This window comes from Cimex lectularius, unplaced genomic scaffold, assembly GCF_000648675.2.
Source record: "Cimex lectularius strain Harlan isolate CLEC.00 unplaced genomic scaffold, Clec_2.1 scaffold123, whole genome shotgun sequence".
NCBI classification, from domain to species: Eukaryota; Metazoa; Arthropoda; class Insecta; order Hemiptera; family Cimicidae; genus Cimex; species Cimex lectularius.
In genome coordinates, this window is record NW_019392886.1 from 1,317,715 (window position 1) to 1,335,490 (window position 17,776).

The window sequence follows — 17,776 nt, forward strand, 5'->3', positions numbered from 1 at the left end:
AAACCTGACAATAACGTTATCGCTTATAACGAGATAAGTAATGGGAATGATTATTACGAAAAAAAATCTCTGAATTATATGGGGAACGTGAAGGGTAAACCCGACTTACGTATGGAGAACGGCTGAATTTCAACATCACCAATGACTGTTAGAATACTGTTGTTTCAAGATTTGTTTGCCCTGAATTGGGATTTTAATCCGGACCTTATTGTTATCCAGATTGTTCGTAAGTAAAAAAAGTGGTCGAAACATCTAACTTTTAAAATAGAATGATAAAAAATGATACAGGATTAACACAACATGCATTGTGCGGTGGTTAGTGACCGTTAATCGATAATTATTCAGAAATCGTGAGATGCGGTCTGGTGTGATGTAGGTTTCAGAAAAACATTTTCTTTATCGTTACATTTTATGAAGATGATCTCAATAAAGATCGAAACCTTGGCACGATAAAGAAAATGTTTTTCTGAAACCTACGTCACACCAGACCGCATCTCACGATTTCTGAATAATTAAACAACATGCATTGGCTAGCTATGAATGTGATGAAAATGAAACTTTTCGTCGCTATATAACTTTTATATTAACATGGATAAAACGGCGTAGATTTACAACAAGAAAAAGACCATATTTTTTAACATTACGAAATTATATTGGCAAAGTAAAAAAGTAAAGAGATATTTTATCACTGACATAACAATCCTATTACCATAATTATTATAAATGTAGATGGCTGGACTTTCCTTTCAAATTTATAATATTATTTTAAACAAAAAAAGCATAATTTTAATTTATGTTCACTAATGTTTATGAATGGTATTGGTTGAGATTAAAAAAAAAAAAACAATGTCACGAGGGTATTCGAACCCACGACTTCGGCTAAATACGCCGCTGCTCTACCGCTTGAGCTTCGTGACTCTATCCACTTGGACACCAACTTTCCACCTCAACCTCACCTTTCGAAATTTCCCTTCTTTTTGCAATTTTTCAAATGCCGCGTAATGAAGCGTAATGAATAAGTGTAATGTGAAGATATACTTCATTTTACTTATTAAATCCATTAGATTTCTTCATCTGATCGACCAAACAAATTTTTTCAATTAAATGATCTTTATGAAAGATATTGTTTGTGGTAAAAAGAGACGTTGAAAAATGGAAAACTATGGAAAATTTGAAAGGGGAGGTTAAGATGGGAAGTTGGTGTCCGAGTGGATCGAAGTCACGATAGCTCAACTGGTAGAGCAGCGGCGTATTTAGCCGAAAGTCGTCGGTTCGAATCCCGCTCGTGACACTGACTTTTTTATCTCAACCAATACCTTTCACAAAAGTTAATTAATTGAATAAAAGTTATTTGGTCAATCGGACCAATAAATCTAATGGAATTAATAATAACATATTTAAAATTTTTATTTTTAATACTATCGACTGTCAATTTGTAATATAAATAACAACACAATACAAAATACATAACAGTAGAACTAATTGATTATATTTTTTGCCTTTAAATTATTTGCTCACCAGTTAAGTAAAGAAATTGTTCGTGAAATATCACTTATAATGCATGGCAGCAAGATTCGGCCCAGAGCTAGTATTCATTACAAAAAAATAAAAATACATGTTTTCAAAAAAATATTTTCAATGTGAGAAATGAAATGGGTTAACGTTCAGGAGCTGATATTGGCAATGCCACAGTTATATAATAATTGTTTAAATTTCCTTATTTTATCATTTGTTCAAAATGTATTTTTGATAGAGTGTAGTCGTTTAGTCGTAGATTTTTTTCTGAATTAAACGAGGGTTTGTTAGTTCTCTGTGTATGGCATGAGCAGGGTTTTTCACTTCTCCCGGTGTTCTGTGAACCCGTTTGGAAATAGAGTGTTTGATCTCGTTATCGCAATTTTAGGTTTTGGAAATATAAATAGTTTTGATGATACTCTTCTGTCAATGTTGTCCGTGTACTGAGATTCCCGTGATCTGGAATCGTTATGACATCATGTAGTCAAAATCGTCTTCACTTAAATCAAATGTAAACCGAATTTCCTCTGATATTTTTGATTGCATTTCAAAATGAGACTTCACAAGTGGTTTTATCAACAATAAATACACGGGCAATGTCAACGTAGTTGACAAAATAGAAGGAAAACAATCTTAATTTGATTGAAATGTATTTATAATATTGAATATTTAAACTGACATGTATACTTCACACTAAGCATGGGCGGATTTTGAGTATAGATAAGGTAATAGTATATAATCGTACACGGAATTTATCTGGAACAGTGTAATACCGACATGCGTGTTATATGGATAATCGGACTATTAATCGGCTCGGCTGTTGCCGACACCGCCCTTCTTAATAATATGACTGACCAGTTGCTCCAATCTGCACGATCTTTGATCCAACAAGACGCCATAGACACGATGAAGATCCCTGACATGAATAAACATTGGAATTTAGTAATATCGGTTTTCAAGTTCAACGGGATTCTCAGATGTCGAGACGGATGGGTCAAATCCCCCAGTTCAATAGAAAGGTGAATATTTTTATAATGTTACTTTCGCCTATATAAAATTAACTTTGTGCTTTGTGTTAGGGCGAGCGATGCGACCATGACCACCAAGGGGGACAAAGTGACCCTGAACGTACTACTCGGATTCGGCAATTTGGAGTTCGGCTTCAGATCGTGCAACGTCAAAACTTACGGAAAGACATGGCTGGAGAACAACATTACGTCGAAGGCCTATACGACAATCTACTCCAATTCGGTCGAACTCCAGTTATCGCTCAAAGGCCACGGTGCCCAGTGCGTCGCCTCCGTAGATCACATCGTCCTTAAAAACCTAGGAAATCTTAACATTCACATCGGCGGTCATTACTTCTATGAGCTAGAAGAACAGATCAAAAACTGGACTGTAGGTCACTTTCAGGACTATGTCGTCGATTCGATCGTTGAGAAATTAAGTGATGCCGCCCGTTGCTCCATTTCAAAATTAGACTTGTGCTCAAAAATTCCACCCTTATCACGTAATTAATCCAAAACTTTATACGTAGTGTCTTATGAGATTTATAGATGTATATTAAAAAAGCATAAACATGGAATACGAGTTAAAGTTTGATCTTAAAATATTTCCACAGTTTTGGTAAATTCTTTTTCAAATTCAACCATTATCAGTAGTTCAGATATGTACAGAGACCACCGAGCAATTAGTTTTCTGTGAGATTAACATATTAATCACTAATAAATGCAATAATCCGTTTAGTGTACGCTATTACTAAGGCGAGTTCACTGAGATAATATTGTTTTATTGCAATTGATTATTTTAATTTTCAATATTATTTTGGTAATAAAAGTTTCGTTTGATCATAAGTAGAAAATTTTTAATGGTGTCTCTTCCACTCCAATTTTACACTAATATGCTATACATTCGCTCTTATTTCAATTTCTCCAGTCGATCTGGAATTGAATAGCATATCTACAACTCCTGTGCAAGCGTGATCACGTACACTGATGTGGTCAATAGGGCACAAAGGGATTGAAGGAAACGAAAAGGGCAACAAGGTTGCTAAGTTTATTTAGAAATCGTGAGATGCGGTCTGGTGTGATGTAGGTTTAAGAAAAACATTTTCTTTATCGTGCCAACGTTTCGATCTTTATTGAGACTATCTTCAGGGCCTGCGATTTATAAACATTGTTTAAATTTTACAAATACATGTAGGATATGAAAAAATGAATTTATACAATGCTACTTGTAAAATGTAAACAATGTTTATAAATACCAGTCCCTGAAGATGATCTCAATAAAGATCGAAACGTTGACACGATAAAGAAAATGTTTTTCTGAAACCTACATCATACCAGACCGCATCTCACGATTTCTAAATAAATATCGATTAACGGTCACTAATCACCACACATTTCTACACGAAAAGGTTGATAAGGTTGCAGCAGATAGTGACTGGCCGCACACTAGAATGATTGACGAGGTGAAAAATCAAACAAGTTCTTCAAAACCGCAGCAAAAAAAAAAAATGATCACTCTTGAAGTAGGCTAGAATTAATAAAACAATAGACATTTCAGCTGACCATCACTACCTCAAAAGTGTGAAAAACTGAGATAGAAACCTACCTGTTTTTCCCGAATAGGGAGAGACGTCGGAACATGTCGTTGTGACAGGAAAACATTGGCCCGATAACTTTTCAAACTCCGAGAAATTAACTAACTTAAGAGCAGTGGCACCTCTCAAGGTATAAAAATAAAGAAGAGTTAATTTCCCAATAGGTTGATTAGTTGGCAGTGGATGAAATGAATTGTTTGTTGCCAGTAAACTAAATTAAAAAACAATATGTTCAGACACCGAAAAATGAACTAACTTAAGGGCAGTGGCATTTTTCAAAAATAAAGTAAAAGTATATAGTAAAATAAAGTAAAAGTAAATAAAGCAAAAGTAAAGAAGGTTTAATTCCACAATCAGATGGTTAGTTCGCAGTGGATAAAATGAATATTTGTTCTCAGTGAAATAAATTTAAAGAAAAAAAAATCAGACTAGTATTCCAGATACCCTGAACATTCTGACAACGTTATTGATTATTAAATCCTATAGATTTCTTGGTCAGACTAACCAAATAACTTCTTTCAATTAATTAATCTTTATGTAATGTATTGGTTGAAATAAAAATATATTGAATCCCGCTCGTGACGGGCTTTTTTATTTCAACAAATACCTGACATAATGTTTATCGCTTGTAACGAGATAAGTAAAAAGATAAATTCATTAAACTATTTGAGTTACATGGAGAGTAAACCCGGCATACATTCTTGTCATAGTAATGGAATAATGGATGCAGTACACCACTAGCCAGGTTCGACATTTACCCTATACATTATTTATTCTCCAGTTAAACGGACAACTTCAATCGTTATTGCCAAACGTTCGACCTATTTTAAGGTCATAAGAGCAAAACAATCTTAAATATGGCTGGGCATTGAGATAACAGTCCCGTTACCTTAATTATTATAAAGGTAGATTGCCTGGACATTCCTTTCAAATTTATAATATTATTTAAAAAAAAAATGAACAATTTTAATTATTATTAACATTTTTAAAAATTGGAAATAACAAATTAATACAAAATACATAACAACAGAACTAATTATATTATAATTTTTGTTCACGTTTTTATAGCTGAAGAGGAATCATGGCTACTTGGAAATGTATTCGATTTTTGACATTCACTTGAGCTAGACACGTCATAAATAATCTGAAGCTTATGGTTAGCATTCAACAGAAAACTTAAACATTGTGGCCGCAATTTAGCCGACGTTTTGTCATGACGTTATTTTCATGATGTTATGTTCATGACGTTATTCTGCAGAGGTCGCAAGGATGGAGATGTAACCTACATCTGATTTGTTATAAAGCTAATGTCGAGTTTAAAACTTTAGTTTATGAGATTGTAACGGTGCAAAAATTGCTACATAAACAACCCTGGTGGGGAACTTCTTCCCCGGGAGATAAGAAAAGCTGGTATCACTTATATTGTTAGTCGTCCCCGACTGAACAATTCTAAGTTTTTTCCAAAAGGAAAACAAGAACCGGCAAAAAGGAAATCTCCAACCACACACGTAAAATAAAAATGTATAATTTGAACTTACGAAATCCGATAAAAAGCTATATTTATAAAAAATGCCGTGTGATAGAAACAAACTTTAAAAAAAGTCTTGTTAACAAAAAAAAATTCCTCTTAAGAAAAAACAGCCATTTTTAAAAAAGGAGGGAAAATTCAAAATGTAAGGTTGAGATGGGAAGTTAGTGTCCGAGTGGATCGAGGTCACGATGCTTGAAGTGGTAGAGCAGCGGCGTATCTAGCCGAAGATCGTGGGTTCGAATCCCGCTCTTGCCATTGACTTTTTTATCTCCACTAAAAACCTTAATTAATTGTAATATATTAATCGGCCAATCTACGAAATTAGTGAATTTAATGATTTAAAATGAAGTATACTTCACTAAAGCTCTCCGTGGCCATTTCATTTGTCACCGAGAATCGAGTCCTGATTACACGACATTTGAAAAATTGCAAAAAGGAGGGAAAATTCGAAAGGTGAGGTTGAAGTGGGAAGTTGGTGTACCAGTGGATAGAAGTCACGTTAGCTCAAGTGGTAGAGTAGCGGCGTATTTAGCCGAGGGTCATGGGTTCGAGTCCCCCTGTTGACCCTGTCTTTTTTATCTCATCCAATACCGAAAAAAGATTAATTAATTCAAAATCTTTATTAGTAGTTTTACATAAAGCTTGTTTTTTTCTTCAATATTGGAGACTTCCTTATTTTCATCTGGTAAATCAGTATGTAGATGCAAGCTTGTTATAAGAAAACATTTTTTATATTTTACATTATTAAATCTTGGTATTGTAAAGTTAGTGGGTAAGCTGGTTCTAAAACATTTAACAAGATGTTAAAAAGCAGCATTGATATAATTATATTGTTTAAAATATATTGAGTTAAAACAATATTCATAATGGAAGTTAATAGTCCTATGGGAAAGGAAAGTACAAAATTTATTGCCAAAATTTATAATCGTGGAACCAACATTATAATGGACAGAACGCTACTGTAAGAGTGACTTTTATTTACATACAAGGGTTTATATACATACTTGTATAATTGGACTAATTGGTTTAATTAGCCTAAGAACTGAAGTATTTGATTAGAATGATAGAAGGGCGCTTTTTCACCTTTGGCCACTAGAATAATGGATTGATAATCTGGCCCTCTGACCCGCTTGACTTAGGTGCTGGTTAAGTACATGTGCTCCTGGAAAAAATCTTCACAACTTCCTATAAAGTCTCAATGGACTGTAAAGGGGAAGAAGAACACAGGAGACCATCAGATACAATGATATGGTTACACATAGCTCCAAAACAACGAAAGAACCGGATGAGGCGTTTTCTCCCCCAAAACATGAGCAATCAAACTCATTAGGGAAGTACATTTCGGTCTTTCAAGCGGATATACATGCCATCAATGCTTGTGCCCTGGAAAATCTTAAAAGAGGTTACACTGACAAAAAGTCCTCATCAGATCAGATGGCCAATCAGCCATTAAAGCATTAGCATGTAAAAGAATCACATCAAAGTTAGTCAGTCAATGTATCCAAAATCTTCAAAACCTGGGGAAACACAACTACCTGATGATATCTTGGGTGCCAGGGCACAGGGGAATTTTGGATAATGAGAAAGCAGGCAGTCTGGCCAGAGGAGGATCTTCAAGACCATACTTATGATCAGAACCTATTCTTGGGATGACAAAAACAATTATAGAATCCTCCATCGCAGAATGGATCCAAGCAAAACAAAAGGAGAAGTGGATAAACTCTAGCAGTGCTAGGCATAGTCAACTTATGATGATACAACCCTCACCGAGACTGGCAAAAACACTGCTCGCAATTGGAGAGGGCTAAACTCAGAGGAGTGGTAGGACTACTAGCCAGTCACTGGAATCTGAGAAAACATCCTCATATGTGTATATACAACGATGATCCCATTTGCAGTTTATGCAATGAGGAGGAGGAAACAGCCACTCATATCAACTTCTAATACGAAGCAACAGCTCAATGGAGGTTTAACCTAACGTACGGAAAAAACGTAGGGAATCAAATTTCAGCAGCAACAGTCAATTACCTGATACTTCTAAGAAGAAGAATTGAGTCTATTGAACTGATCTAAGGAACTAGGAAGGTACAATAAGCTAGAAGGCTACAGTGCCTGGGGACCCCACTTCCTAGTATCCTTTTTCACCATACCATGCCATACCGTTCAAACTCTAGGGAAACAGAATCTTAATGTGCTACTAGGCTGGGTTAAGGCTCATTGCGGAATAGAAAGAAATGAAGAAACCGACAGTCTGGGCAAATAGGATCTGAGAGTTAAATTTGACATACAACAAACTTCCAAAGTCATCAATAATAAATAAGCTTTTCGAAGAGAGTCTAGAAAAATGGGAAAATATTTGCTACAAGAAGTACAAATAATCGAAGGAATCTATTGACGGAACTAAGGAACTAGGAAGGTACAATAAGCCAGAAGGCTGCAGTGCCTTGGGACCCCACTTCCTATTATCCTTTTTTACCATACCATACCAACTACATATACGTCGTTTTATAACTTACATACTTTTTGAAGTTGGTAGTATTTTTAGTAAATTTAGCTATTATTTTTGATCTAAATCCAACTATAATAACTTAGTCTTAATATATGTCATATACATTAATTTTGTCATATTTAAATCTTATGTTATTTTCTTCAGACCGCAGTAACAGGAGCACTGAATCTAAGATGAAGTATTATTAGGGTTGGACAAATTTTAATCTTAGATTTTTATTGGTACATTTTATTGTTTTATTAAACGGATAAAAAAAAGAGTACACTTTATTGTTAACACACAGTAATTATAAATTAATTTATACTTTTTAGTATTTTTAATATTATCAAAGCTATGGTCATCAGCCCAAAGCTTTTAATTGATTAAGCCTGAATAATCTATGGTTTGGTTCAGGTTTGTCAAAAATGATACAACTAATAATTTAGGTACGATCCCAACCGTTGGATTGTATCCTAAGAAAACTTGAAAGATTTCAAAATGGATAATAATAACTTGTGATTTCAACTATTAAAAGCACGTTTAAAATCTATAGCGATGAATATTAGTCTGTTGTCATTGCTTTTATAATAGAGTCAGTTAGGTGAACTAAGATATTTGTGTACTGTGGATTTTTCTAAAACCTGACTGAAATTCATTAATGTAGGAATAATTATTATTAATATAAATGCTAATACAATTCATTAAGGTTTTTAGATTAAATAAAAAAGTCATTGGCACGAGCGGGATTCGAACCCACGATCTTCGGCTTGAAACGCCACTGCTCTACCACTTGAGCTATCGTGACTTCGATCTACCCAGTCACTAACTTCCCGTCTCTACCCCACCTTTTGAATTTTCCCTCCTTTTTGCCATTTTTCAAAAGTGTAACCGGATTGAATTCTCGACGACAAATGAAATGGCCACGGAGAGTTTTAGTGAAGTATACTTCATTTTTAATCATTAAATTCACTAATTTCGTAGTCCGCTTGAACAATTAATATATTACAAGTAATTAAGGTTTTTAGTTGAGATAAAAAAATCAATGGCACGAGCGTGATTCGAACCCACGATCTTCGTCTAGATACGCCGCTGCTCTACCACTTGAGCTATCGTGACCTCGATCCACCCGGACACTAACTTCCCATCTCAACCCCCTTGAAAAATTGCAAAAAGGAGGGAAAATTCAAAATGTGGGGTTGAGATGGAAGTTAGTGTCCGAGTGGATACCAATGTATTTTTCCAGATAGTAGGACATGTGGCAGTTTTTATATATTACACAGAATTTTAAGAATAAACTTTATAATTATTTTTAAAAATACTACTGTTATTCCATCAAGACAAGGCGATCCAAATTTTAATCCATTAAGTTTTTTAATTATCTGTACTTCAGTTCTTATGTTAAATTCATATTTATTAATTGAGAAATTTATATTTCTAATTTCATAATACTGTATGAAATTGTTATAAACTGTGTTGTTTGCTCCTAATTCATGTGAGGGTGGATCACATTACGATTTAAAAATAAAATTAAAAAAAAAGATTTGTGACCACATTAATAATTTCGCAATAAAGTGTGTGTTTTTGGTTTCCCGGCTGGTCATAGGACATTCCTTTGAAACTTTGGGGTGAATCGGATATTGGTTGAGGGGTGTTTCTGAGGTTTTGGCAATTTCGCGACACCAGAAAATACCTATTCCGGGAAAACGTTTGTTTAGGAAAAAAATGGAAGGTTCTTCAGACTAGCTCGATTTTTCGACGTCGCTGATTATAGTTTGAACTTCCGCTAAACTTTCAGGGCAATTGGTGAAATGAAATTTAAATTTCTTCATATAGCGTCTAGTAATTCAGTTTCTGTGAACTTGGTCAAAAGCTTCGCGAATTTAATATTCTTTTATAAAAATATCTGAACGGTTCAAAAAGTTTTTGACGGCATAATGCCTTATGGGAGATTGGGACAGTCCTGGTGTGGTCAGTTCATTGATAATTGTTGAGGGTAACTTGACGAAAAGAACTGTTTGTTGGCCAAACTCTTAATAATTGGATTCATTTGGATGGAAGCTAATCGTTTGAAAAATTCTTGAAACAATTCCGGATTTATCTGATTGACCTGGGATAATCTGTCGAAAAAGTTGACGACCGACCAGAGCTTGTCTGCTCGTAAAACGTGAATTTAAGTAATTTGGTTACATACATACATAGAGTTATTGGTACTTTTATGATAAGATGAGTTAAAACCCGACATAAGAGTAACTCGTCATAAAATTTAAAAAGATACAAAAATACAAAAGATAGGTGTAAAATGTCAAAGAAAATGAAATTAAAAGAAAATTTTGAAAGATTGTTTTTCAAATAAAAACAAAACACTGATGTTTAGAAAATGAAAAGGTTGAAATTAACAAACGGGTCTATTACAATTGAACATGGTATGATGCAGAAGTCTAAACCAAATTTTGATTAAGCCATATCTTTAGAACCCAAGCCGTCAAAATACCAAGCTGAAATCGAAGCAATAGAACTTTAAAAAAATTACAACGTGCACAGATATATTCGCAGACCGCTGAGCTGCAAGATTGGCATTAATTAAACTCCTCCACGTTCAATCCAAAGTCGGTCTGGAATTGAGTAATACATCTACAGCTCCTGGGCAAACGTGATCACGTACACTGATGTGGGAAATAGGGCACAAGGAGATCAAAGGAAACGAACAGACCAACATCTTGCAAAAGCTGTAGCAGATAAATAAATGACCTCATAGTAGATAAATTGACTAGGTCAAAAACAGTCAAACAAGCTCCACAACATTTCAAATAGAAAAACCGAAATCTTTGATTCTCGAAGTTGGCTGGAATTATGAAAATAATGGAAAGCAAAATGGTTTCAATTTTTTTTGTAGAACGGCTCAATTTCAACATGACCAATTACTGTTACAATTCTGTTGTTTCAAGATTAGTTTGCCCTGAATTGGGTTTTTAATCCAGACCGAAATCTGATCCAGAATAATCGTAAGTAAAAAAATGGTCGATACATCTAACTCTTAAAATACAGTCATAAAAAATGATACAGGATTAACACAACATAAATTGTGTACCTGGCTATGAATTTGATGAAAACAAAACTTTTGTCGTTATATAACTTTTATGGATTACGAGGCATTTGAAAAATGGCAAATAGGAGGAAAAATTTGAAAGGTGGGTTGAGATGGAGAATTAGTGTCCGAGTGGATCTAAGTCACAATACCATAAGTGGTAGAGCAGCGGCATATTTAACCGAAGGTCGTCGGTTCGAATCCCGCTCGTGACACTGACTTTTTTTTATCTCAACCAATACCTTTCACAAAGGTTAATTAATTGAATAAAATTTGGTCAATCGGACCAAGAAATCTAATGGAATTAATAATAACATATTTAAAAATTTGATTTTTAATACTATCGACTATCAATTTGTAATGTAAATAACAAAACAATACAAAATACATAACAGTAGAACTAATTAGATTATATTTTTGCCTTTAAATTATTTGCTCACCAGTTAAGTAGAGAAATTGTTGGTGAAATATCACTTATAATGCATGGCAGCTAGATTGTGCTCAGAGCTAGTAAAAAAAAAAAAAAAAAAAAAAAAAAAAAAAAAAAAAAAAAAACTACTTCTGATTTGTTATAAGGCTAATGACGAGTTTAAAATTTTGGTTTATGACGAATAGAAACATTTTTTATAACAAAAACCGTCAGTCATTTCCTGTAATCAAACTCAAGTTTTTCTGCTTGAGGACATGACGTACAATTAAAATTTAAACTTAGTAATTAATATTTTGATGATATTAAGTTTTTACTGTAATTGTGTATCAAATTATTATTCTTAACATCAGCCTTTTTTTTTCTTAAACATCGTGTTTACATATTTGTCAAAAATATACTTAACATGATCGTGCAATATGACCGGGTTTTCCGGCTTGGAGCATGAAAAGAAAATAAGTCTCATTTATAGTGTTAAGAAAAAAAGGCGGAGTCAAATATTTTACTGGCGAACGATTTTCTGAAGGTGGCTGAATTGGAGCTAATGATCCAAAAATAGCATCAATTTATCACAAACGATTTTCAAGAAAATTGTATCTAACAGCGTACTTTTTTCAACCTGTAAAAAACATGTTTGATATAAATCTGAACTTCTATTTCGGTTAAGCTCAACTGAAAATGACAATCTTTTCAACGGATATGTCAAGTGCTTTTCTACAAATATTATAAGTGTTTTATCTCTGGAGAAAAGAGATACGGAGGAAAAGAATGAGAGAAAGAAAGTTAGAGATAGCCAGAGATAGAAAAATAAAAAGAGTAACAGTGAGAAGGAGGAGAGTGAGAGAGAGAGAGAGAGAGAGAGATAGATGAGATAGAGAGGGAGAGAGAGAGGGAGGGGGAGAGAGAGAGTTTGATAAGCAGGGATTTTGATTGGATAAACGATTTATTTTTACAAATCTCGCAGAGTTAGGTTAATTAAAATTGATCATTCTTACTCAACGAGAAACGAACATTTTGTTACACTCATGCGCTTCGAGTTGATCATATGTATTTCAAAATTTACATACATTTAACCGTAATAAATCAATAAGAAAGAAATCATGTAATTTCAAAATTTACTAGCAATGTGTTGTGTTTAGTGACCGTTAATTAATGATGATACGGAGATCGTGAGATGCGGTCTTGTGACGGAGGGTTTAGAAATACATTTTCTTTACCGGACCAACGTTTCGATCTTTATTGAGATCATCTTCAGTGTTCAAAGTGTTATCTGACTGACCTGGGATAATGTGTCTAGAAAATTGACGATCGACCAGTGCGTGTCTGTTCGTAAAACGGAAATTTAATTAATTTGGTTCTACATAATTTGGTAAATTTTGAGAAACAAGATTTTTGATAACCGGCTGTGTAATAGGTATGTTTGTCTCGTTCGCATTGGTAGCTTGCTCATCTTGTGTTTGGAAGTTTGTGAGAGTCATTTCATCGGGAGAGTTTTGAAGTTTACCGGGTTGTGAATCTATTGTTTATGATTTTATGAGTTTTGTTAATGTATCAAATTGTGTGGAAAGTTCTTTAAAATTGTTCTTCATGGTTAATTCCAAATGTTGCGCATGTATCGCAGATCCGACTTTCCAACGTTCTATTGGTTTTTTACCCAATTTGTTCTGTTTTGTACTCGAGACACGTAAAGTGGAGGTTCTTCTTACAATGGGAACATGTTGAGTATGTGAGTGTTATTGTCATTTTGTGTGAAGCGAGAGAAGAAAAAATCAAAATAAAATATATGTCTACTTAGTTTCATTGAAAGATTAAAAAAACTAGAGTCCACACAAAAAATAAAAATATTGTTTAATTGATAAAAGAAAAAATATCAAAACATAGAAAATAAATTGGAATTATATGAAATTTATGTCTTGGCTGGTCGCTATTATTGTTAATATGGATTTGTATTAATGGCGAAAAGGAATAAATATTCTCATCTCGTACAAATGAATAATTATGAAATTCAAGTGTATTCTCAAATAGCTTTGGTTGTAGGTGATTATTTTGAACTTCTAGAACGGCATTGCGTATTGAAATATTATCAGATTTAATATCTTTCAAGCTAGATGCGCCGCTGCTCTACCACTTGAGCTATGGTGACCTTGATCCACTCGGACACTAACTTCCCATCTCAACCCAACCTTTTGAATTTGAGATGGGAAGTTGGTGCCGGAGTGGATCGAGGTCACGATAGCTTAAGTGCTATAGCAGCAGTTAATGTGATTTCACAGTGAAGGGCATCGTGCATTGCATCATCTGGTGAACCGCATAGGCAAAGTGGTGAGTTTACACATTTGAATTTGTGTAATTTGGCGGGGAAATTTTACTTTAAGCGTGTTCGCATTATTAGCGAAACCTTTTAACACAATCCGCACTTCGACATGTTAACCGTACAACATTCAGAAGCGTAATTAGAGTAAGACCGAGGCGAGAGAGAGAGAGAGAGAGAGAGAGAGAGAGAGAGAGAGAGAGAGTGAGTGATATAGAGTAAGTCNGAGAGAGAGAGAGAGAGAGAGAGAGAGAGAGAGAGAGAGAGAGAGAGAGAGAGAGAGTGAGAAAGGGTGAGTGATATTGTGAGAAAATTTAATAGCTATTGGAACATGGTAGAGAGGAAGGAATATATAATCAGCAAGAAATAAAAGAAAAGAGGGCGAAAAAACGTTAATAAATAGTGACTGAAAAAGGAAGCTTGCGATTGTGAGAGAAACCAATAGAAATTGAGAAAAAGAAAGACAAAGATAGAAAAAGATTGGTTGAGAGAGTAACTTACAAAGAGTGATAGAGAGTGAGAGCGGGAGAAAGAGAAAGAAAGAGAGAGGGAGCATTATTTTTTAGTTATTATTTTTTTGTAATCACAAATTTTTCTATCATATAAACGTTATATACACTCACTACAAAATGCACCTCCCAAAAAACAACAACTTGAAAATGAGACCTAGTACTTGTTTGGGTTTTATAGGCCGAGAAAATATGAATTTTCAAAACTTAAAAGTTTTTCGTGCAAAAATCAGATTTGTCGGTTTTGTTGACGGGAAGTGTAGTTTTTTCTGCATAGTTTCTTTTATTTTGATAAGTACTAATTATTGTATGCATACTGTTAATGTTTATTCTAAGTGAATATTTCTCCCTTCTTACTGCCAAACTCTGACAGACGGCATTAACGATGCCATTATACTTTGTATATTATTAAATTTTTATGTGAATATTATAAATCATTCCAATACAAAACTAATTACAATCAATTAATTTATCTTTATTTAAGGTATTTGTTGAGATAAAGATCAATGTGAAGAGGGAGATCCCGCGGGGGTTGAAATGGAAAGTTAGTGTCCAAGTGGATAGCTCAAGTGGTCGAGCAGCGGCGTATTTAGCTGAAGGTCGTGGGTTCGAATCCTGCTAGTGACGCTGACTTTTTTATCTCAACCAATACCTTAAAGAAAGATTAATTAATTGAAAAATATTATTTGGCAAATCGGACCACGAAAATTAGGGAATTAATTTCAATTATTGCTTCTCTCAGTGAATCTGGTGCTCAAGGTTTAAGATTACCTTTTATTGAAAGTTGTTTAGATTTCTAGCCACGTGATCTGTAAATGATAGATTGAAAAGTTTTTTTTTTTTAATTACAATTAAATATTTTGAGAATCGTATATTATGGTTGAGAGTGTTATTAAGGAACTCCATTTTATTTGTGTAAATAACTGGGCTTTCTCGTTTCGACAATTTTAATTGATGTTAATGAATGTTAGCAAGCAAATAACAAACTCAAAAATAGGAGAGAGAGAGAGAGAGAGAGAGAGAGAGAGAGAGAGAGAGAGAGAGAGAGAGATTTAATAATATAGACATTTTAATTTACAGATAAGAAATGACGTCAAATAGAATACAGGTGCTTTCTGATTAAATAAATTCATTTTTTACTGAATCAGGTTCCGATTATTACCTAGGAATCTGAGTAATAAAACTAGATTACTCACAATGATGTAAGGATTTTATCAATTTTAGGTTTTGAACTCAACGAACCCAGTGTGATCAGAGGTTTGAAATGGGTTGCTGCGATTTCTTTGTCGTCGCGTTCACAATTGCCAACATGACAAACGGTGGATACAACTCCCTGTTGGACGTCGGTTTAGAAAAGGTGGACACTTGGTCGCAGGCCAAATCGAACAAAGTGAAACTCCCGGATTTCATCTATCCACTTAACCACCAAAGAAAGTTGTGGATACCTTCGATCATTTGCAGCCAAGGGAAATTTGTGGATTTTTCAGATCTTAAGAAAAGGTTGGTTAAAACGAACGTAAAAAATATAGACGGAAAGTAGAAGATTAAGGTTGTGTTGTGAGAGAAATAAATAAAGTTTTGTAACGGCACGATAAATTAAATATAGCACAGAGAGAGAGAGAGAGGCCAGGGTAAATTAAATATAACAGAGTGAGAGAGAGTGAGTGATGGGGGCAGGATAAATTAAATATAACAGAGAGAGAGAGAGAGAGAGAGAGAGAGAGAGAGAGAGAGAGAGAGAGAGANAGAGAGAGAGAGAGAGAGAGAGAGAGAGAGAGAGAGAGAGAGAGAGAGCAGGATAAATTAAATATAACAGAAAGAGAGAGAATGAGAGAGTGAGAGAGGGAAAGCGAATATTAATTAATTCATTCATTCCTGCTATAACAGAAATCTATATTTGCCGTTGCAGTGCAAATCTACAGTGTTGTATGCTCTTTTAAATGAACCGAACGTCATTTTTTCAAGAAATTAAAAATATTCCAATATTTGACGTATTTCGTAAGGGGATACATGACTGAAATCGAAACGTACACTATTTCATTTTTTATGTACGGGCGATAAGATCTTATTTGGAGTTCAAATGAAGCAAAAAAATTGGGGTGTGCCTTGGTTTCGGTGGTTTATCACACCATTATCAGTGCCTTTTTATTAAAAAAAATCACACAATTACATAACAACATATTATTAATCTGTAAATTTACTTGACCCATTGTGATGAGGAGAAAAGAATAATAAATTAATTATTCACATGCACTTTTTATACATTTCCTTTCACCACAATGGGTCAGGTAAATAAACAACTTAAGATTATGTTACACTGTATTTATGTTAATTTTGGGTTTTTTAAATAAAAAGATGATGGAAGAATAAACCACTGTCAACTCGACTCAGCCCCAAAGGCATTTTTTTATTCGTAAAACCTCTACAGAAGATCTTATCCCTCACACTTAATTTTCTGAAGGTCGATAACCATCCAAAACAATCTTCATTTTGATGTTTTCGGTTAGTGTTGTATATTTTACATACTTGTTATTTGTTTCAGCAAAGGAAATGTTACCTATGAAATTTTTGGCAAGACCCGATATATCGGCCTTTATCTGGGTATGGACTCGTTGAATTTGGTCTACGATAAATGCCAATTCTCGTTCTTCGGAATGTCGACGACAAACCGATTACATTGGACCATATCGAACGCAATGGTGCACGTCGTCATCTCTTTCGAAGACAGGCCGGACCGTAACTGCCAGCTCAAACTCGAAAAAGTAAAAGTGGTACGGCTAGGAAAGGTGACCCTCGCGCGTCGGACCGGCTTGGTAAGCCGAACCTTGTCCAGCATTGTTCAAATGATAACGTCCGTTTTCAAAAATAGTGTACTCAGATTGTTGGACTATCATCTGACAATCGGAATCAAGAAAAATCTACCTGTTATCTGTCAAAACGTTGCCGATTACTATTCAACGTTGGACTTTAATTTTGGCTAAATTTATTTATATTTGTTATAGATTCATTACAGTTTTGTTAATAAATACATTTATGTTAAAATTCCAATGTATTACAGAATGTGGATTTCATCTGTAAAATGTTCAAACCTTTAAGAAATAAATTATTTTGAAAAATATTTCAAATTATTAATATTTATTGACCGTTAATTAATGATTATTTGGAGATGCGGTCTGGTGTGATGAACGTTAGAATTTTTTTTTATTTAAATACGTTTCGAGCTTTATTCAAATTATCTTCTTGGCCTCAGATTTATAAACGTTGTTTAAATTATACAAATAGACATAAGATATGAATATGAATTCATT

General features: G+C 34.1%; 2 protein-coding genes and 1 non-coding gene across 3 annotated transcripts; 2 read left to right on the forward strand and 1 right to left on the reverse strand.

Annotated features, from left to right (window-relative positions):
- The first annotated feature begins 124 nt into the window (after positions 1 to 124).
- Positions 125 to 17,555, forward strand: LOC106673739. Its single transcript, XM_014405950.2, has 3 exons — positions 125 to 226; positions 15,693 to 15,968; positions 17,011 to 17,555. The coding sequence occupies exons 2-3, from the start codon at positions 15,733 to 15,735 to the stop codon at positions 17,447 to 17,449; spliced, it is 675 nt and encodes a 224-aa protein (XP_014261436.1). The 5' UTR covers positions 125 to 226; positions 15,693 to 15,732; the 3' UTR covers positions 17,450 to 17,555.
- Positions 2,280 to 3,111, forward strand: LOC106673693. The gene is made up of 2 exons (XM_014405879.2): positions 2,280 to 2,534; positions 2,595 to 3,111. The coding sequence occupies exons 1-2, from the start codon at positions 2,293 to 2,295 to the stop codon at positions 3,031 to 3,033; spliced, it is 681 nt and encodes a 226-aa protein (XP_014261365.1). The 5' UTR covers positions 2,280 to 2,292; the 3' UTR covers positions 3,034 to 3,111.
- On the reverse strand, positions 8,869 to 8,941 carry Trnae-uuc. The gene has a single exon. It is a non-coding gene; the product is annotated as a tRNA-Glu (tRNA).
- Positions 17,556 to 17,776: the final 221 nt, after the last annotated feature.